This window comes from Habropoda laboriosa, unplaced genomic scaffold (assembly GCF_001263275.1).
Source record: "Habropoda laboriosa isolate 0110345459 unplaced genomic scaffold, ASM126327v1 scaffold210, whole genome shotgun sequence".
Taxonomy (NCBI): Eukaryota; Metazoa; Arthropoda; class Insecta; order Hymenoptera; family Apidae; genus Habropoda; species Habropoda laboriosa.
The window spans coordinates 150,655-173,222 of NW_017100373.1; the positions used below are offsets into that span (position 1 = coordinate 150,655).

General features: G+C 35.0%; 5 protein-coding genes across 6 annotated transcripts in view; 1 reads left to right on the forward strand and 4 right to left on the reverse strand.

Annotated features, from left to right (window-relative positions):
• LOC108574823 overlaps window positions 1-2,618 on the reverse strand; it is a 4,609-nt gene extending 1,991 nt beyond the window's left edge. The window contains exons 1-6 of the mRNA XM_017937470.1: window positions 2,565-2,618; window positions 1,974-2,208; window positions 1,649-1,901; window positions 715-853; window positions 472-641; window positions 27-398 (exon numbers count right to left, since the gene is read on the reverse strand). Coding sequence (XP_017792959.1) covers window positions 27-398; window positions 472-641; window positions 715-853; window positions 1,649-1,901; window positions 1,974-2,189 — 1,150 coding nt within the window. The 5' untranslated portion in view covers window positions 2,190-2,208; window positions 2,565-2,618. The remainder of the gene's footprint in view (window positions 1-26; window positions 399-471; window positions 642-714; window positions 854-1,648; window positions 1,902-1,973; window positions 2,209-2,564) is intronic.
• A 456-nt stretch (window positions 2,619-3,074) lies between these two features.
• On the reverse strand, window positions 3,075-12,250 carry LOC108574897. 2 transcript variants are annotated; one of them, XM_017937560.1, is made up of 6 exons: window positions 12,115-12,250; window positions 4,899-5,051; window positions 4,615-4,728; window positions 3,922-4,035; window positions 3,681-3,794; window positions 3,075-3,564 (listed from the first exon to the last, which is right to left on the reverse strand). In XM_017937560.1, exons 2-6 carry the CDS (start codon window positions 5,026-5,028, stop codon window positions 3,536-3,538), a joined length of 501 nt encoding a protein of 166 aa, XP_017793049.1. In that variant the 5' UTR covers window positions 5,029-5,051; window positions 12,115-12,250; the 3' UTR covers window positions 3,075-3,535. The 2 variants fall into 2 exon arrangements, with proteins under 2 accessions (XP_017793049.1, XP_017793050.1); XM_017937561.1 differs by lacking the exon at window positions 4,615-4,728.
• A 1,607-nt stretch (window positions 12,251-13,857) lies between these two features.
• On the reverse strand, window positions 13,858-17,541 carry LOC108574924 (pre-mRNA-processing factor 6). Its single transcript, XM_017937592.1, has 9 exons — window positions 17,447-17,541; window positions 17,296-17,355; window positions 17,095-17,221; window positions 16,482-17,032; window positions 15,354-16,134; window positions 15,059-15,274; window positions 14,640-14,981; window positions 14,222-14,565; window positions 13,858-14,137 (listed from the first exon to the last, which is right to left on the reverse strand). Exons 1-9 carry the CDS (start codon window positions 17,539-17,541, stop codon window positions 13,858-13,860), a joined length of 2,796 nt encoding a protein of 931 aa, XP_017793081.1.
• A 533-nt stretch (window positions 17,542-18,074) lies between these two features.
• On the reverse strand, window positions 18,075-20,763 carry LOC108574824 (NF-X1-type zinc finger protein NFXL1). The gene is made up of 4 exons (XM_017937471.1): window positions 20,478-20,763; window positions 20,283-20,395; window positions 18,589-20,209; window positions 18,075-18,503 (listed from the first exon to the last, which is right to left on the reverse strand). The coding sequence occupies exons 1-4, from the start codon at window positions 20,739-20,741 to the stop codon at window positions 18,075-18,077; spliced, it is 2,427 nt and encodes an 808-aa protein (XP_017792960.1). The 5' UTR covers window positions 20,742-20,763.
• Window positions 20,764-21,450: 687 nt separating this feature from the next.
• On the forward strand, window positions 21,451-22,405 carry LOC108574951 (phosphatidylinositol N-acetylglucosaminyltransferase subunit C). The gene has a single exon (XM_017937624.1). The coding sequence runs from the start codon at window positions 21,584-21,586 to the stop codon at window positions 22,403-22,405; it is 822 nt and encodes a 273-aa protein (XP_017793113.1). The 5' UTR covers window positions 21,451-21,583.
• The last annotated feature ends 163 nt before the right edge of the window (window positions 22,406-22,568 follow it).

Below are 22,568 nucleotides of genomic sequence, written 5' to 3' on the forward strand. Positions count from 1 at the left end.
ATAATTGTATATTATCAAGTACTAACTCGAATCTAAAAGTACATTCTTTTTACAAACTGGTAACCAGTTGTTCTGTTTATTCTTCCTTAAAGGCAGTGGTTTGAGTGCAGAATATGGCACAATTTTTTTCTCTCCTAATTCTTCAATAAAAACTAACACAGGTCCTTGATTTTTATTCATTTCTTGAATGTGTCCATAATAAAACACACTGTCCTTGCTTTTTTTTTGTAATATTTTTGCATCATTACTACAAGAATCTTTCTCAAAAGAAGACATATAAATGTTGTTATTATTGGCTTTGTCAAAATCTTCCTCATTAAAGTCCATTTGTACCAAACATTTGCCACCAATTTGAAGTTCATGACTATTGTGCCTAGTCCATCCAGCACTTTTCACTTCTAAAATATATAATGATTCATTACTTTCTTTAATAACATAATGTTACTTTTCATACAAGCAGACTTGTGTTACCTCTCCTAATTTCATGCCATATATCAAAGTCTGTATTACGATAAATATTAGGATCAAGAGCTTTTGCAATTCTATATGGAAAAGGTGGTATACTTTTTACTACAGACTGTACATCATCAACCTCATCACTTCCATTTTCAATCTTATTATATATTTCTGTAGCTAATTGACTAAACATAAATAGGTTAAATTTACATTATATTTTGAATCACATACTAACTATACAAGTAACACTTGACTTACTCTCGTATTTCTATATTGCCTTTAAGGAAAAACTTGTCATGCCTAAATGTAGCTGTTCGATCATGTAACATTTTATGAACAGTATCCTCTATATTAGCCATTTGAAAGACATCCTTGTATAGTGTTTGATAAATAATAGCTATAAATAATTCTTAAAATATTTATTGTATACAACTGAATGGAAACCATAAATAAGAGTCTATAGCATATTTCAGTCAAAGTTGAATTAACAGTAAAATATGGTTCTACAGTCCCTATTGATCGTTTTAGTATACATAGGTTGCAGATATTTCGTCGGAAGGCGATGTAATGTTGAACACAAAAAGCAAATTAGGTGTATGAAGCTTATGGAAGAAAGGTCTAAAGCACAGTTTAGAATAAAGGAGTTTAAATGTTACGAACTTTCTGTGGTTCACGTTTGCCGAAACTTAAGCTGTAAAAAAAAAATGAATAATCAAGTGTGTTAAATTTCATCTATCCTACAGATGTGCCTATCACTAAGGGACAAAAAGAAAAGATATAGTTGACATGCTTCAGTATATGAAAAAAGAATACCGCAAATTCTATTTGAACCTAAATACATCTAATTCAAATAGTTTCAGTTAAGAAGTTTTGTTAAGGCTTGAATTGAAATACATATCTTTTTTTACTAAAAACTTATTAATAAAAGACTATGTTTATTATCATCCTTAATTATTTTGCTTCATTGTAATGAATACTGAAATAAAATATATCACTGCAGCCTCTAGCTACTCTGTTTATTGTTTCAATGGAATAAGGGTCTAAGGCACAGGAGAAATTCATCACAATTTACTGAATACAGTGTAAGTTAAAAACCACTTTTCCCAAAATATGCTTAAAACTCTTATTTGAGGTTTCCATTCAATTATTTCTGTTACTTAAAAAAAAAAAACAAATACAACTAAACTCATACATTGACAATAAGCAGCAGTTGCAACAAAATCTCTTGTATATATACTTTCATACTGTTTCTGTGGGGTATGACATAAATATATTATGTCTTTGAATCCATTGTTTGTAACAATGCGACTAATTTGTTTCTGCCCATTAAATATAACAAATTCTCTCTTGTAAAGCAATGACATTGCTTGAATTTCATTCATACTACCCCATTCAGTAAAGCATGCCATTTGCTCAATATAATCGTCAAATGGTATTGTTACATTCTGTTAACAAATTTATTAATTTTAACTTTTATGCTAATATTGATTAAGGAGTATCAAGTACATAATATCCACCTCTATAAATAAATGTTTCATTTTCCTCATGAATTCCACACATTCTTTTCTGACTCTAATGTGGTAATGCTGTGTCATATAAATTTGTTCACTAACTGCTCTGAACAAGCAAGTTGGATCTCTGGGTGCATGTTTCCTGAAATACCCTTCATTTTGTAGCCATTCATCAATGGGTTCTTGTACACGTTTTAACGGTTTCCTCGGTGATATTTCCATTTTTGTTTTTTTTTTGTCACTAAAGTAAGTAACAAAATTAACTTCTTTGTCATATATTAAAATTACGCATATTCATTATTATATACATATCTCATACATATATCACAAAATAACGATCGTTACCATTGAAATATGTGGAATTTCCTAAGATTTACATAGATCGGCGATAATAATAATTTCGCAATGAAAAACATTAAAGGGCAGTCTAATATATTGTTAATTGTGAATCGTTAATTTGAAAATAAAAAAAAAAATGCTGACTGTAAACAAAATTATACCTGTTGGAAGACAAGTGACTAATACGCCAAATGATTCGTTCGATCAAAGATTGTCAATAACTATGAGAAGTTTTAAAATGTACAACGTAACTGTTACCCTGCACTTAAAGTCGTAGCATGGCTACCAAAGAACTAGCAACAGGTCCTTTCCCATTAGTTTGCTATTAGAATCGATTTCCATGGGACTATTGGACAAAAGAAATTTAACAACCAATCATAATCCGTGACTTGGCACCTTCGGGACCACTTTCGTTAGACAAAGACCCTTTACCACAAAAGCTGACTTTCAACGATAGATACTTCCTTTGTTTGATTTTCGCGCGCCTATTTGAACGAGACTCGTGTCACATATAAGATACATGTATAACATAATAAATAATAATCTTAATAAAAGGGATTGAGACACTATATATATAAGGCTATTTTTTACAAATTACTTTTTTATTCGTCATAATAATTTTCATCGAAATGACAATGCGATGTGTACGAAATATTAAAAAAGTACAATAGCCAGTTATATAAAATATGATTTTTACAGAAATATAAGATTAACCGCTGTACCATTGCGATATCTGTAACGCATGCAATGCTACCCAATTTTGTTGCTATCGAAAATAATGTTTGCCTGCGTGCAGCTTTCTTAGTATAAAAAGTACATCCTTTGGCGAGTTAGTGTTTAAGAGACGGATGTCGATACAAGCCCAAAATTACTTAAATCGTTCGCAATAATACATTATTAGGAATATCGAAATAGGTATCACTTGTAAAAAGTTTCACCGCACATTTTTTTTTCTTAATTAAATTTGGGCCTGAACCTTCATCGTCGTTCCGTTGTTAATAGTTTTTCGTGTAAAAATCGACTTGTGCGCGTCTCGCCGAAAGGGACGCTCATGGCGGTAGGATAAGTATAATCATAAGATTACATTAACACAGTGTTTCGCATTCTCCTTTTTTCTTGTGGACAATGTATGGAATAATTATTATAAAATGTCACGATATAGAAAATGGAAGAAATGACGAGTCGCTGCTTCCTTTCTTTTCCGTTCTTTCCATATTAAAAAGCTTCCTTTAAGCAGCTACTTTCTCAGCATCGATTGCTGAAACAGAAAACAGTACCTTCATGCTAATATTGTGTCTGTATTTTTTTTTTCTTTTTGTCATTTTTAATAGCTCGTAATTCTAGAAGCATTCATTCACACTGCTTTTAGCTCACCTTCTTTGGTTGGTAAGGGATTTTTCTCAAGCGTTTCCGCGTGTTTCAATTTTGCAGGATCAAAATTTTCAATACCAGACATTAGCTGTTGCTTTCCTTTCTCCTGCTGGATCGCTACACAGAGCAATATAATTCTTTATTATTACTTTAACGTCTACATTTTCTATTCGGTTAGCAGTTTCTTCTAAAGATTACGAAAGCCAAGAAAAATGTACAAGAGTCACGAAATTCGATACTGTACCATCCTTGTCAGGTAGCAGATTCTTTTCTTGAGTTTCGGTGTGTTTCAAACTTGCCGTGTCGAATGTCTCGATGCCCGACATCAGCGTTTGTTGGGTCTTTTCTGCGGCTACATCTGTAAAACGTGAATCGAGGTCAAAGAACGAAAGACAAAACACATGGTGGAGAATGGCAAAAAGTAATACCACTGGAAACTACTGTGGAAGTGTACTAATTGTACAGCTTAGCTGCAATTTTAAACCATGAAATTATTTTAAAAACAGTGCAAGTATACTTTGCTTAATTAAAGAAAAAGTACAAGTTGTTTAAGCGAATCATATTTCTTCTGAGAACAAAGTACACTGTTTTTAAAGAGTTTTTCCTTAGTAAGAAATGGTAAAGCCGTATTGTTATTGCGATATTCAAGAAACGTTTATCGCCAGGCGGACGTAACATCGTGTTGTTATCATGGACGCAGTACAGAGTACGGGACTACGGGACAAACCGATCACACATGCAAAACAATTCCACCTAAGCGACTGAAAGAGAAAGTAAAAAAGTTGGCCTCCGATCATGTATGTTTTGGTCGCGCCACCTCGAAGCACCAAAAGCAACAGAACACCCTTTTTGATACCGGCAGTAGAAGAACCTAACTATAATAGGGAAACACTATAAAGTGTGATCCCCTATGGAATCTGATTAATTTCTATGATACCTTTGGCATTGGGTAAAATGATCTTCTCTTTCGTATCAGCATGTTTCAATTGATCTGGTTTAAATGTCTCCACATCGTGGATAAATTCAGAATGCTGTCGTTCTTGTCGTACGTCTATATATTACAATATCACATGCATTAGAATCGATCGTTTCGAGAAATAATTTATTAACATTAGAACTCTGTATAATATTATCAAGTATTGAATTATGAGAATTATATTACGGTAATTATTGTAACAAAGTTTTAAAGGAAAAGTAATAATATAATATAATAATCCGTACCTTCGGCGGAAGGTAAAACGTTTTTTTCAGCGGTCGCGGCTTTCTTCATACAGCCATGATTGAAACCCTCTAGCTCGCTTTTCAAGTCTAAGGCTACTTTTGGCAGGTCTTTCAAAGACGGACTCGACATGTTGATGTGTTGTACTGTTTAATCTGAAACAAACGACCAAACGGTATTATTAATGAAAGTATTGACTCTATATATATTTCGTTGTTTATACAAAAATTTATTTCGTGTCGTTGATTTAATGATGTTATTAAGGTAACTTTCACAGGATATCTGCTAGTGATCCTGAATAAATTGCAATCGATTCTATAAATAGATCTAAAGAATAATAAGATTCCGCGGTACTTTATACATTCATAATCTAAAAGTAACAAATTTTTTATTGTACTTTCTTTTTCGTCTGTCTATCGATATCCCAGAAAGATTTCCAGTTACAAAACAACTTGACATCAACAACTTGAACCATAATCTGAAATTGAGCAACGAAATTTTTCTTGGATGCGATTTGTTTCTGTTTTCTGTCAAGTCTAACAAAAAATGGCTATAAAGTCCTAGGTGTTTGAGTTCATAACACAGAACGTAATTGTTTCTTCATTATATATCATGTATCCTTAAACTATAATGCATTTAAAAATACATAGAATAATAAAAATAAAGTTTGTATATACAAAAATCGATAATCGCAAGTAGACATGATCTTGCAATGGTATCGTCTCAACACTCCCTTTGACTTTTAATCCATTCTCTTTATCTTCAACGGGACAATGACGATTGAGCGACGGATAGGAGAAAAAGCATGAATCTCCAAGTGTCAGCGAACGCGCCGGTTCATTGTTATCGTTGTTACCGAGAAAACGAAGGAAGCACACATTGTACATACAGGAACGTGCATACGCGCGCCCGCGTAAATACATACATATACGACTATCGAGAAACTTATCAATATTGAATGCGTCTCGTACCAAGTTCAATGCATATATTGGCAGAAACGCCGGAAAATATCGAGAAACGCAATGTTACCTATACCTGAGATGCCTTTCCTTCTTGTTTTTAATGTAAACGTTAGAAATTCAGACGTATAAAATATTTTATATATACAGCGTGACTCGTAGATTTATTTATTTCACAGATTTGTCAGATTTTTGGTACAAATTATTAAAAAGATACATTACAAGAAAATCAATAGGTTTTTCTTTAATTTGTTGCAAGATACAAACTGAACAAACATATATAAGTAAGTGCCATAAATTCCGGATATATAATGGTACCGTTTCTAGCGAATGCAAAGGTAGGCAACTGTTGCTCGTCTAACATTTCCGGTCTTCCCTCGTCTCTTTTTATAGGCGAAAATAATGGATAAGCCATAATTATGTCGGAATGTAATCGGACACGTAACATCTTAAAATGCACATGGCTACGTTAATTGCAATTAGTGGACTCGTTTAATCGTATCTAGCTCGGATTCGACTCGTTTGAGAATGTTATAGACGAACAGGAGGAAGGTACGATTAAATCTTTATTCAAATTTGAATAATGGTTCTTCATTGTCTAAATTTTCGTGCTAGACGTCGGTAAGTAATGCGTTACGAAGCGGAAACAGCAGAAGCTCGCTACTTCCGGTCCGCGTTTCTTTCCATTTCCTTTCTGGTCACATATCCTCCTGTGTAATTTCCTACTAAAACGTCGGCATTTTTATCAAGCAGGATTCTTATTCACAGTCTGACTTCTTCGATTACATTTCTTTACATAAAGAATCATCAGATTCCTCAATCATACTATACTTACAATTTTAAAGAAATTCAGGATTATATTATAATTTTTAAAAAATTCAAAAATGTTTCTTCAAAATTTAATAAATTATCCATAAATGACACATATGGGCTATAAATTGCAACAAATGTTCACATTATCTATAAAAGCATAAATTTATGGAATTTACAACGTAAATAACAAAGTCCTTTCGATGCATGTCTAAAAAATAATTGATAGTCCATGCACGCTCCGTCGCGAGAAACTCGAGAGACTCGTCATATGTTCGTACATCGAATCCGGCACTCGCGTTGCTTTTACGCTTTACAGTTGTTAAAGCAGTGATGCACAATCGACGACATTTCGTATTCACGGTACCTGAACGAATTCGAATGTTCAAGAACCATACGATGAAACGTGGATCTATCTTCGTGTGAAGGATCTATTTTGTTCACAATGTTAAACAGCGTTAAAAACGAAGCTTAATTGCAAGTGAACGCAAGTTCCACCGGTTGGGACTCCCAATTAAAAAAGTTTGTGCACCACTGAAGCTAGAATGACTCATGTTCGTCGGGTTCTCCCTCTCAATTCTTTTTTTGTTTTCTCTCCCAGTTTGTTTTTTTCCCTATTTACGTCGTTTATATTCGTTAGTTTTAGCGTTTCGGCGACCACTCTTAACTGATGAAAATACCGGCGGACAAGGAGAGCAACTCAAAGAAGATTTTTGCGTTCCATAAAGTTATATCATTGGTTAAAAATGGCAAAACTCGTTATCAGCGTACAGAACGATAACGATACCTGACGTTAAGAAATTTTCTTATCGCTTTATGGAAACCGGTACTGTTTACTGTAAAATGAATCAGTTTAAAGTTTCTTATAATTGATAAATATAATATCGGGACACTCGAAATTTCTTGGAAATATTTTCCAGAAAAGTAAAAAAACTACTTCACCCTTCAGCAGGGTAGCAATATCGAATTACCTAACCTAACTTACATACTCAACTTTAAATAACCTCTTAACCTCTTATCTTATAAGACGAGTTAATAGATTATCAGTAATAAAAACAAAAAATTATTAAAGAATATCTCTTTTTGTGTAGCAGGAAGTACTAGAAGATATAAAATAAATTAAACAGTAGAAGAAGCAGTAGCGAAGGAATTGCAGGTTCGAGACGAGAAGACATAATCGTACGCCAGTGGCTCCAGGAGAGTGTTTCGAGGGATACGTTCCAACGGTGGGTCAGCATCGACAAGGCTGTGTATAGGTCCTTATATGGTAGCCGGTCGTATGGCTGTATATAGAGAGAGCTCGAAAGAGGCTGAATACGCAACCATGGAGCACATTCGTGTCCTTTACGTATCCGCTTGGTGAATATTTCTTTTCTCCCTATCCTCAACACGCGTGTGGAGTCTTGTATCCAGTACATACACACTGTGAACCACCGTATGTACGTATTCTGCGTAACGGTAACAAAACGAAGAGGAGATGGCTCGATTAGTTGTAGCGGTTAACACGTTTGAAAGCGTGTGATACACGCAAATTGATCATTTTAAGAGTACTATGCGTTATTTCAAGCTCGATGATATATGTAATTTTTTAATATTAAGAAAATTTATAATCAAATGATGAAAAATCGTTTACGTATGACATAAGAAAAAAAAAGCCTCCATTCGTACACTTCAGCCAGCGCAATTTCGTAGCGAATCACAGCGTAAAGTCGGTCGATTTCACAAAAGTCAGGAAAGCATGCTGGTACTCGATGGCTCTTGAAAATGTATTTTATTGGATTATCACGGTACAAGGTGGAAGTAGAGGACTGAGAACGATCTCAGTACGCCAGTGTCCGAGGAGAAATCACGATAAATCCTACTTGATCTCGCAAGGAGAAAAGAGGTCTGCGAGTTAATAAGGAAACTAGGTTGCTCGCACCGACGCGCTAGCCGGTTTGCAGGACGCGTCGGTGTATACGCTACATGCTTCGACGAATCACGTACTCATCGTGAAATTGAAGTCTTCGACAGTCATCTAAAATGCTTGAAATCAAAATTACATACAAAAAAAAATGAATTTAGCATAAGGAAATATTTTCCTTCAGAATAATTTCAGAAAATACACTGTGTTATAAATTACATTAATTATTGATATATGGTAGTTTAGTGTTCAATATAACCACATTCTCCACGCACGACATGTACAATGCTCATTTCTGTATTTTTAGCCAAGAATGAACAAGAACAAGGCAAAAGAGAGAAACGCATTATTCATAGCTTCCACGTAAGCCTATCGAACGAACGTCTGGAACCGATCGAGTGTAAGCGCATCCGGTGAATCGATAACATCGTTTAATCGTTCAAGGGTTTCGCCAGACATTGTCGTGGGTTCCTGGTAAAGAGAGATCTTACGGCTGACGGCTAACGAGTTCGCGCGGGCTGCCAATTAACTTGGGTAATCGCATTTAATGGAGGACCACAGTGGCGTACGCAGCGGTTCGTTTCTTTACGCGACCGTGCCGGCTGTATCGACCGATGGTGATGGTAATGGTGATAGTGATGGTATTGGTGGTAGTGGTGGTAGGTTGCACACGGTCGGCCACCTACGTGCACTGTACATACCCACGTAAAAGCGTGCAACGTGTGGTTAGAAAATGCGTTACGATGATTTTGTGTCGCGCTCGCGCTCCGAGCAAACGCGATACAAACGCCCTCCTCTCTTTCCTTTTTCTTTCCGCCCCCTCTCCGTCACTCTTTCGGGCGACCGTGACGGCTAACGAACCCTGGACGCGCGCGTATCGTATCGAGCGGTGGCGCGTACGCTCAGGGGCGTATTACGTGTTACCAAGCGGCTCATGGACCTAGGGATACATGCTGTTTTTTGTCTTTGTCTCGCGCACTGAATTCTGATAAATTCTGATAAATGGTTCAAGTGAGACTGACCCTTTGCCTTCAAAGCATCTTTCCTTATAGAATATTAACGGTAAAAAAAAGTTATTTCTGCTGTACAGCAATTATTAATTGTTAACTCTATGAAGTTAAATATAATTATACAAAAGTATATTTGGGTGTTAGCCTCTCAAGAGCAAAAACGTTAATTTTAATACTTCCAATAAAAGTAAGCATGGTTACTAAAAAATGCGTTTATTTCAGTATAGTTTGAACCATCAACCGAGCGATGTGGGAAGAGACGAAATTCGGAATACTCTGGAGAGGCTGAAAGCCACGTCATACAGTAAATTATGCCCCGATCTCACCATTATAATCGGCACAAAAGGGATCCTCTTCAGCGGTCAAGATTTCGTGAACAAGTACCAAGGTATACACCGTGAATGAATAGGGCCCTGAAGAGAACCCTTTGACCCAATCTCGTAGATTGCAGATTGCTTTCGTCATTACGCTTCTGCGCGATGAGCAACATCCTGGTTCTGGTACTTGACGAGCAAGGGGTAGTATAGTCAAGCACAAAAGTTTCATAGACAAAATCTCTTACTATTTTCCCATAGAGTATTCCAATGCCTTGTAATTTTATTAATTACAAAAAATTAAGGAAGTGTTTAATTGCAAATAACTTTATTTTCTTTACACCTGTTTCATTAATTATTTTAATTTCGGTAATAATTTACAAAGGAATTAAGAAAGTACATAATTATAATTAATTTCATCCCCTTTCCAGTTGTTCAATCAATTTTCTTATTTTATTTTAATCTTAAACGCGCTTTTAGTTTATGTCCTAGTATGTAACCTATCAAGGTCGACCTTGAAGATGCTCGAAGAAGTCTCAGAATATTTCTCTCTTCCGGAACGTGAATGAAATAGCTGCGCGCGCGCACGCTAGTTCTGTGCTGTGTGTACGTGTCGGTTTTGTACATGCAGGGTTGCATCGGGGGAGCGGTCGACTGGTGGCAGACGGTTTCATCGATTGGCAATGCGGGGGTCGAAGAGTGGGGTTTCTGAACTCCACTATCTATATGTACTACATAACGTATCGACGACCTCGGCTCTCATGGTCAATGGTAAAAAGGTGATTTTTAATACTTCGCGTGGGATTATCTTGAATCGCGATCTTTTTCCATGGACGTGTATTTATGTATTCGTGAATATGCATCCGAATCTCTGAAGAACACAGTTGTATTTAAACTAAGACTTACTGTATTTAAACTAATTTTCGTATTTCTGATATATAATTTTGTATTATGCAGTCTAGAGGTAATAGGTAGCAAACATAATAGAATTTATCGCGGTTGTTATATTCAATAATATAAACATCACAAATAAAAATTGGCACTGTGGTTAGAATCGATAAATAGAATTTTCAGAGTTCTTTACTTACTCGAAAGATCCGCTCGCTCGCCTTGAAGCGAGCCAACCCGTCCGAGACATGATAAGATGCAAATACCGCTGGATTCTCCCTTATGAAGATATCATGCATAAAAATGTGTACATTTAATTAGAGAAACGCACTGCGATGCAATTAGTCCATCAAGGCAACTATATACGTTTCATGAAAATACACAGAAATTAAATCGTTTTAAAGATTCGATTAAACATTTTATGATAAATAATTTATTAGAAAGATTTATTCGCAATTTACGTTATACTGTTGATGTAAGAGCAAAATGCTAGCGAAAAAAAATGTTTTCCTGAAATGTAACTGGAGACGAAATGCTGGTAACTATAAAGGAGCGAAACGTGCTCACCAGTCGGCAACCAGAAACGCATTTGCGTGCCTGATGCGCAGCCGAGTGCATCTGTCAAAACCACGCCCTTGTCCCATCCTATCATCCTAATGTAAAGACACTCAAAGCTTTGATGATACATATACAGAACAATGCTATCAAAATTTCACAAAGTATGACTTATTTACTTGTATCTTATTATTCGTGTTTCACGGTTTACCGGCTAATTAAGAAATGTAATTCTATGATTATGATAAATGATGATTATATCAACAGTATTTTTATTATCATATATTCGTGAGTACTAGAAAATATATAATTTTAACCTCTTAAGTTTAAATATTTTACGACGCCTACTCAAGAAAGTGAAAAATAATGGGAAAACCTGTCGGTAGCGTCGACTTAAGATTCGTACATGCACAAGCCGCGTATGGAGATTTGACCACACCCCTCCATTTTCGATCGGTTAATAATGAAGACGATCGATATTCACGAAAGCGTATTATTGAGTTTCTGATGATTTCCACTTTCAAAAAACTAAAAGAAGAACAGTGAACTCGCGGATTATGACCGTCTTCGTAGTATTACAAAAGCACGTATACGTATACACACGCGATCCATGCTATTGCCTTTCTTTGAGTGCACGAAGGAAACCGGTAACTGGCCGAATACAGTCGAGAGAGAAATAACACCGTGTATACGTTTCAGTTCACTTGGCGAAAGCGCATCGATCGCATGCAATTTAAACTGAGGACATAGAATGGAACGCGGCAAAAGAGAGCACTGACCTGTCAGTTGTCACTACAAGAGGTAGAGGCAGGCGCAAACACTGTCCAGCCAAGTGTTCAAGGGCAGGAAGAAGGCAGCACACTGACTGACCGGCTAGTGATTCCGCGGCACGTAACACCAGGTCACACCGGCGAGCCACTCTACCACTCTTCCTTCTGACGATCCTACGCTCGCACCGCACCAATCCCCACTACGAATTCCGACCCCGGTAGTCAGCCAATCGTGAGCCACCGAATCTCCTTCTCTCACCCCAGTAAAATGTCTCCTTCCATCATTCGAATGCTTCCTCCAATCGTCTCCTTGACCGTCATTGGAGGGTGGCTGACTCACCCTTCGCGACGAACATGATTTCGCATTCGATGCACGAAAAAATTTGATGTTTTTCACATATAAACTCGCTTTCGGTACTTTTATCTTCGCTATTAGACTACAACTTTTTTTGCGATTATCATGGACGTGTACGCGCATTACTTAGATGAACTGGAACTGCCTGTAATTTCAGTAAATGTTACCAAGGAATGTGCTCACTTTCGATTCTATTTCTGACACACAATAGGGAGAAGGGAGCAGAAGTAAAGGACTTTTTAGGGGTTGGCGAGCTCGAATGACTCATGTTGCAGTTATCCCAGCTGCGCGTCATATGGCAGTCCCGTTGGGTCTTTCCAATATTTGGAAATAGCACAGTACATTCGAGAAAATTGATTTGTTTAACCCCAGTGCGTTCTTTTGTTCGACTATACTATTGGATCAAAAATACTAGACTATTGAGTCAAAAAAGACCCAAAGACCTTATGTGTAACCATTTTTTGTTACTATCATGCCGTATGGACCCAGACAATAAAGTTTTAATTTAATGTTAAGGAAACGTAAACTTGATAACAGCAAAAGTTATTAAAAAAGTAAGAAGGCGATGGATCGGAAAAGACTCGAAGACCGCACTAGGGTTAAGGGTAAGATCGTGGAAAAAACTACGCCACTCATTCTCGTGTACTTTTCAAGGAACATATTGTATACAGGTGAAAGTAATAAATTAATAAAATCCTCTACTCTAGAAAGTGTAGGACTTTTTATATTTCACGATAACTTTATTTTATACTCACCACCTTTCAAGTATGTGCGCCATGTTTAGTAAGTAAGTAAATAAGAACTGATCATTTCGTAGGTTATGTTTAATAGACACTTGACACCAATCTTCTAAACTCCCAACTTTAAGAGAAATGTTTAACAAATAAAAATACAATAAACTTTTAAATATAATAATTAATGTTATTGATGTGAATTTCTTGTTTAATGAGCATAACTATTTTGACTAAAAAGTAAATTGAAACGTCGACGAAATACAGGAACCTGTATCTCATCTGTCGGTCACAATGAATGCGATAAAATATTTTTAAGGTATTTGATATAAAAAACGAATAATCGTCGTCCACATAAACTATAAAATAGTATAATGCCTTACTATCTTTCGTTTCCATTCATTATTTGTATATATTACGATATTCTGCAGCAGTATCGTTACCTGGTAACTTCAGAGCTTAGTCGACTCCAATTGCCCGCGAAATTTAAAGTATCTCGTTTCAACTGAAAAGTGCAGTGCTAGAAAAACGAAATATTCTAGTGAAAAAAAAACATCGACAAAGAATAAACATGTTTTACCTTATTTAGATATCGTTCACTTTATTATTAGACCTAAGTTTTTAGAAAATATATACAATTATTGACTTAAATTATTTTATCAAACATTATATCGGAATCGGTAAATCTTTTGCAACTAATACTAAGATTTGATCGATGCTTAGGCACCAATTTGCTATGTTCTTCGATACTTTACACCAATTTTCACCATGATGAGGTTCTGCAGCGATACATCGTTTTTTTACTTCCTCTTGTTGTTCCTCTGTCCCGTTTAACAATTCGAATTTGTAGAAATATGCCCACGCATCTCCTAAATCTGGATCTATTTTAACTGTTCTATTAAACCAATCTCTGCACTTGGAAATTTTATGTTCACACCAGAACAGTCTGTGAAATACATATATTTTTATTAAAATAATTTTTGCTTCTTATATTTCACACAAATATCGTAATAAATTATCAAATACTCACTTGGATACCGCAAGAAGAACGTGAGGATCATGTTCGCATTTCTTCAAAGCATCCACGCTTTTCGTCTTTCTCTGTGGTCGAGGTTCCATAAATATTGCTTCTGCCCAAAGTAAACCTGACGTCGGACATTCTTGCAATGCTTTAGCCATAAGTGCATTCGCCATATCCTTAACACCACCGCTTTTTAATTCATTTCTGATAGCTTCTAACCAAAGCTCAGCGTTCTTAGGATTTTTCAGACGTGCTTTCTCCAAGACTGATCTAGCTTTAGTAACCTGGCCCTTTCGGTGTTCTAATTGTGCTAATAAACGCCATAGTGGAATGGAATTAGGGCATTTCTTTATCTGTAATGTAATTAAAAATGTTCAAATAGCTGAATCACAAACTACAAATTAGGTGAACAAAAAGTAAACCTTACAGCTTGATTATATGTTTCCAAGGCTTTATCCAAGTTTCCTTGCTGTTCTTCGATCTGTCCCTTCATTAACCACAATTTTGGGAAATCATCAAATGCTTCTAAAGCTTCTTTTAGGAGTAATAAAGCTGCATCAAGGTTGTTCAGAGCCCATTCTAATTTTGCGCTCTTCATCATCACTCTGGGAGTGGGTGCAGATGCTCTAGCTTTCGCTAGTAGTCGTCGAGCTCTTTCATATTCAGAATTTTCCGATTCTAATTTCACGGCTGCTAACCAAATCTCCTCCGAATTTGGATTAGCTTGAAACGCGAGGGATAAAATACCTCTTGCTGCTGGAACATCACCCTTAAAATAAAAAATACATTTTACTTAAATTAAAAAGACAATATTGTGAAATAATGTTGTTTTCAAGTTTCACTTACAGCCAACCATTTTGACTTTGCACCCATAAGCCAAAGAACTTCACTTTTTGGACAATGTGCCACTGCTCTTTGAAGTAATGATTCCAAAGACTCTCGTGTTCCATATGTTTTCTCGAAATAAGCTGCACGCATCCAAATTGATTTTTTGCTCGGAAATGTCGACAATGCGTAAGCATAGACGGCTCTAGCACACTCTAGTGCCCCTTGTTGAGCACACTAAAATAATGAATGTACAAATTGTACATATACTGTTCATACTATATATGACATATATAAGAGAAATATATAATCTTACAGCTTCTGCATCTTCCATCCATGTGTGCTTCCTGTCTTCTTCTTCAACTCCAAAACCAATAATTGCTTTCACAATAACTTGACATGTGTGTACCGCACCAGCCTTTTCTGCCTCCATAGCTTCTTTGAACCAGTGTTCTCTGTTAATTTCAACTCCATTTGCACTCAAAGAAGATATTGCTCGATCGATAATTTTCTCAACCATGTGTTTATTTCCATTCGCTTCCTCCAATTTCGCGGCTGTTGTCCAAATTTGTCTATCAGTAGGAATATTTTCTCTTGCCTTATTAAGCACTTTCCTTGCGTTGTCGTAAGTTTCTAATCGAGCAAGAGCAAGCCATAAATCTACACTGGTTGGACAACATTCGACTGCCCGACTGAGCAAAATGCGTGCATCTTCTGGTTCTTCTAATTCTACAGCTGCTTTCCATAATCTCACTGAATTGGGTATATGTTCCAAAGCCTTTCGATACACTCTTCTTTTTGCTTTTGTTTCTGTTTCTAAATCAGCTGCTTTGATCCAAATTCTGACAGAGGTTGGTATGTGTCTTACGGACTGGGCGATTACCGCTTTAGCTGTATCTGGTGGCTGAAGTCTAGCTGCTTCTAACCATAAATCCTCTGATGTAGGATTCACTTCACAGCCTTTCATTATTAAGTTTCGTGCTGCTTGTACTTTCCCAGTAACTTCTTCTAAACGAGCAGAAGCTATCCATGCTGGTGGATGGTTAGGATTAGTTTCCCTTACAGACTTTAATAATAATCTAGCCTTCTTGATATCACTGCAAGTAAGTTTCATTAAATTGCTGTTAATATTAAAATATATATCTTTTAACACGTTGACTGCCACGTTGGTCACCTGTGACCGGAGATTGATTTCTCGATGGGGCCATGGTGGTTATCAGTGACTGGACTGCCACAAATGTTTAGAATAAATAATATAAAATGAATATCGTCAATTAAAAATTTTAAGCATCATAGCTAACTAGACATTATTTTGAATTTAAAAAAATAATAATAATATAGTATAATAAGCATAATATAATATGCTTTGAATAATGAAAATTTTCTTGTGACCCCCTGAGAGCAACATATAAATCTAGCATGGCAGTCAACATGTTAAACTTACTTGATATCACCACCATATGTTGGAATCATGCTTTGCAAATCTGTGAGGTATCCCTTGGGATCGACAACAGTTTGTCCTTCTACAGAATCGGAAACTTGATTCAATTTAACGTTCATTAAAGTGTTTCTCGCCTGTCCAATTTTTCTTAGATCTAAGTCTCCTGTAGGTGTTAGCATTCCAGGTGTTGCTACACCAGGCATCATAGATGCCAGACCACTCGATGGATCAATACTAGTCGATGTTTCACCGCCCAAATTTCGAGCAAGTACAGAATCCGGCAATGGTGTAAATTTTTCGGCCCGTGGATTCCGTTGTTTCCTATTTCGAGCGTCACCGACTTCTGGAACATTTTTCCATTCTTCTTCGGTTACATTTACCAATTCTCTTTTCAAATCTGAAAACTGCTGTTGTATTTTAGGACGTTCCTGACGATACCTTTCTAATTCTTCTCTGAGCCTCTTTTCTCTGTACTCTTTACGCTTTTCATCCATTCTTTTGTCAATAGCTTCATAAATAGCATCAGCTTCTTCGTCATCTTTGTCATATGGATCCTGCAAAAAATAAATGATGTGTAATCATAAGTATTTAATAAATTCTCTGTTTGATATCCTACTTTACTAAACAAAGATCCTCCATATCCAGAAAATTCATCATAATTAGAATCATTCAAGTCCTCTTCATCTTCTTCTTCTTCTTCTTTTTTCTTTGTTCTTTTTGTAGGTGGAGCATGTCTGTCATCTCTATGAGGGAAATGCAAAACATAAGTATAAGATCACTTAGATCTATAAAAAATTGAATACAGCAAACTACTTACGAAACATCGTTAGCGTCACGTGCCGGACCGATATCAGATCTAGTTGTAAACCCGGTAGCTCTGAAAAACAATTAATCAAAGTAATACATTTACGTTTTATCACTTTAAAAGAGGTTAGGTTAGCGAAATAATATTATTTGTTATAAATTACCCTCTTCCAACACCAGCAACGTATCCTAAAGGTGCTGGTACACCCAGAAAATGCTTTTTGTTTCTCGTTGATAATGAAACTGATGGAACTGCCATTCTTTATTGTCAAACGACCAATGTAAACAGAAACAAGATTGCTTTACAAGGACAACTTAACCTCAAACAATGATTTGGACGTCTACTAAAAGAATTAATTACCAATAGATGGCACTTTTTAGACAGAAATTGAAATTCACGGTTCGCGGGTAAAAGTTGTGAGAAATGCGACAGAAGAGTATAAAAGAAAAAAAACCATAAGTATGTAATTTTACATTCTATGTTATTTAATATTGAAATAACAAAACTATTGTGCAACAGAAATATGATATCATAAAATATTAAATGTCGATTCACAAAGCTTCATGGAACATGGAACGGAAAACAAAATATACTACATAAATTAACTTAAAATACTTTGAACTTCCTGATTTTATGGCACGAAATCTTGAAAATCATACAAATATCTTATATTCATGACAAATTATTTAAAATGTGATCATTAATTTATTAAACTCGAATTAAAAATAGGTCATATTTCTACAATACAATTATAAAACATTGTGCACTTAATGTACAGAATGAACTTTTGTTCACGATTTTTTAACGCATACATAAATTATTACAATACCTATTAAGCATATAAAAATTGCTAAAATCCAATATTTTTTATAACTATTACAAATTTTTTTCTGCAATTGTTTTTTGTCGAACTTATCCTTTCCTTTACGACGGGGTTTAAATTTTCGTTCAAATTTCTCAATTTCTTGCTGATTACGTATTTTTTCTGCTCGCCGTTCCTGTTCTAATAACGCTACTTGAGCTTGACGTTTCTCATTCTTCAATTTGATACAAACATTGTCACATTCTATATGAATTTCCTCTTTCTGCACTACTGAGCAGATAAAATCTTTCTTAATACGTTTGCACGCGCAAAATAGTTTCACCTTCTTGTTGCATTCCTTCTCATTCATACATAGATCTGGGTGACAGTTGTTCATACATCGATGTCCACAAGATAACTGAAACAAAACGCTATTATTTAATCATAAAAGATCTAATATTGAACACGTTTATAAATAATAGCTGTATAGATAATTTAATTACATTTTTGGGGCATTGATTTCCACATTTGAGCAACTCGTTACGGTTAACAGTCGTAGCTGATGTTAGTTCAGCACATCTACGGTACAAGGTACCTATTCCGCAATGACACGAAATTTTAACTAATTGCTTACAAGGAAACTGACATGGTTGTTCACACTCCATACAAGGAGTAGTATTCTTATCTCCATCGGAAGATGGTACTCTGTGACAAACCAATTCGCACGTATGATTTGTACATGGTAACATTTTGCCACATAATCTTCCACAAGAGGTAGGTCTGGCCATGTGACAAAGCCATGGACGTGTCTCGTGTCCTCCTAAACATGTAACTTGTACTGAAACTTCGCATGGTGGACATGGTAACGTTTTTAGCTGCATGATTTCTTTCTGTATATCCCATGGTCCAGCAGGTTGAGACTTTACGTCATTCTTAGTCACTTTTACCCACACTTTTGTATGGCAAACAGCAACGCAAGAATGACCGCATCGTTTGTACACTAAGTCACAAATCTTTTTACAAGGTGGACAAGGGCCTTGGTGGCATTTGTGAGTTTCTCTTTTGGGATGATGACAGATAGGTGGTATTTTACATGGCTTATTGCAAGGTGGAGGTTTAATCTTCTTGACTGTACCACATGGTACTCTTATCTTATTGTATCCACATCTACATTGTATAACGTCAGTTTGTGCACAAGGATAACATGGGCCACTGTGACAAGGGGCAAAACATTTGTGTTTACGACAGTTTAAAGTATTGTTGCATACTTTTTCACATACGTTATACGTATTTTTGATCACACAGTCGCAACATTTTCTATTGCATAAGTGTCTCCCGCACAAACGCATTTGCATACACTTTTTATTGCAGTGAAATTCTTTGCCACATGCAACTTCTTTCTTATAGCTACCGCATCGACACGATTTCGTGACTACTTCTAAACATTGTCCACATCGATCTGTGTGACATCTCATGTTACAACAGTGTGAAGCACAATCTAATAGTTTGCCACATGTGTCCCCACATGTAGGCAAATGTTCCTGTTTGCAAGAAATAGCATAACGCTTTTTTCCACATGGACATGTCCTGTTTTTTTCCAGTGGACAGGGTCCACAATCAGTACGTAAATGGCAAGTGCTTTGGCATGTATGAACATTACAAGAAAGAGATCTATCACAGGGTTTATCACAAACCCATGTACCTTCTGAGCACAACTTCAGTTCCTTGTTACTCTTACAGTGACATTCAAGTAGTACTAATTCTGAACAAGGAGGGCACTCTCCTGTATGACACACTTCTTTACAAATGTGTGAACATAGTTTATATTTCTTATTACATATGGTGCCACAACTCCACTCTTTGGTATTGCACCGCCGTTGTTGAGGCATCTGTTTGCCACAGTAACATTTGATAGATAATATTTTTGCACAAGGTGGACATGGTCCAGGATGACAAAGTAAAACACACTTGTGGCCACACTCTGGCTGCAATAGCTTGTCACAAATTTCTCCACAGGAATGTGGAATATTCCACGGTTGGTGTGGAGGATTTATGACTTTTTTACAGAAACACTTATAGTTATGAGGAATTTCATCTTGCCCATATTCCATACGACATTTTGGGCTGTAATTTGTTCATAGATATAATAAATAATACTGAATTTAAATAATTATAAGTAAATAAATATAAAACTCACCATGCCCATATTAGTGTAAGACCTTTCTCACGTTTAACATTCAAACTATCCTGTATCCAATGTAAAATGCAAGATAGATGTAAAAATGCAAAACATTTGCTGCAGTTCCATATCTAAAACAGTTGTATTAACTATCTAAGAGATGTACTAAAAAATACCAAAAGTTATGACTGATATAATTCTAAAAAAACATACTGGATCTGCCTTTTTCACAGTTGAAATACATATTAAGCAAACAGCACTACCAGATTCAAAAATATTAATCAAATATGATAAAATTTTTTCTGCATCAGCCTCCTTTCCTTTATAGGCAGACAATACTTTTTCAACAACAGTCTGTATATCCTCCTCATTTTTTTCATTTTCATCCTCACTGGATGATCCTAAATAAGCATTTGCTTCTAAATGTTTGTTGATTGCTATTTTATTCTCTGCTTGAGCTCGTCTAAATTTCTGCATATTTGCTTAAAATATTATTTAAGCAATAAAAGAATTACATTTAAAAAAGTATATTTTCTGAAAAAAATACAAAAAATAGAACAGCGATAATTTTTTTATTGATAATTTTATAAAATTATGTACACGTGGTAGAAAGTTGAAAAGAACCTAAAATTATTTTCATTTAACTTATTTACCTGCGTACACCTATGTAAAAAAAATGTTATGTTCAAACAACAGACTGTAATGCATTAATTTCACATAAATGATAAGAAGCTTAAGGAAACTAATGAAATGATTTTGGAATGTATGAGATTTTAATTCTTCCTAATTACAGCCATATTTTTTCCACACACTTCTTTTTTAGATTTGTGATCTACGAACGATACGGTTATACGTTTATTGGTTATTTCATGGAAAATAACAGAAAGTACAGGAAGGAACTAATCATTAATGAAATAATCGTTTATTTTATTGCGAGTTTATTTTCATTGAGCAATACAGATGAGATACAAAAAAAAATATTTTAAGATATATCTTTACAAAAAAATATCTCTACAACAGTGATTCTCAATATCTTTTTTCGGAAAAATGTAAGATCTTTTAATCGAAGCACTCATTAATTGAATTATAATTAAACATAATTAAAAATTGACTAAAACTATTTCTTTCTTTTATAGTATGTTACATGAAATACACAAATCTAGTAAACAACTAAAGTTGAGAAATACTGAAGGATGCATGAGGATATTAACCATCTTTTAATGGTAACACCTAACTAATAATGATATTTAGTTAATAAAATATAAATTTCATAAGTTACGAAATTCAAAATTTGGTCAAAGTAAAACATAAAATACATCATGACATTGGGAAAGCAGTGGCAGAAAAATTTATATGAAAATTATGGTTTGCCGGACAATTATACGGATAGTTCATTTTTGGAACAACTACGAAAAAATATAAAACCACATAATGTAACATTAATACAAGCAATAACATTTGGTGCCAGTGTATGCACTCAACTAAACGTTGTTATTCTTTTTCTCGTTATATTTATTTGGTTAAACAAAGAATGGGCTAGTCCAGATATCGTATTTATATTCGGTGTAATATTCACAGTATTTGGTTACTTTGTATATTGTTTAAAAGAGCCAAATACTTTTACCATGTTAACAGAACATCTTAGAACTGCATTCATTTTTCTTACATTTGGTTATATTTTATCACCTATTTTGAAAACTCTAACCGAAACTATCAGTACAGATACAATTTATGCCATGACAATATTAATGTTCATGGTACATTTAATATTTAGCAAGTATGGTTCTCTGCATATTTCTTTGTCAGATTCTTTATCTATTACATCTTCCATTTTTGGTTCCTTAATGTTAGCATCTAGATTAGCATCAGCATCACATGCTTTTTCTCTTCTCACTGTTGCTGTACAATGTTTTGTTCTATTGCCATTTTTAATGCATAAATTAAGCAGCAAGATACTTATTTCAACTTTTCTAACACTTAATACTTCGTATTTTCTTTTACTAGTTTCACAAACCCTTTCTTATGTTTTCATCGGATCTATAGTGTTTTTACATTTTCTTTGTCCTTACTGGTATGTAAGATGTCAAAAATATAAGGATAATATCTATGGACCATGGGATGAAGCTATTATTACTTCTTAAAAATATTTAATTAAATAAGAACTGTAAATATTTAAATATTTAGTTTATTATTAATAGACACGGTACGCTTAAATTTCTTTTTATAAATTGTGTACATATATAGAAATTAATTATTGGAGATTTGTTTTATCAGTCCAATTTTCATAATAAATACTATTTGCGA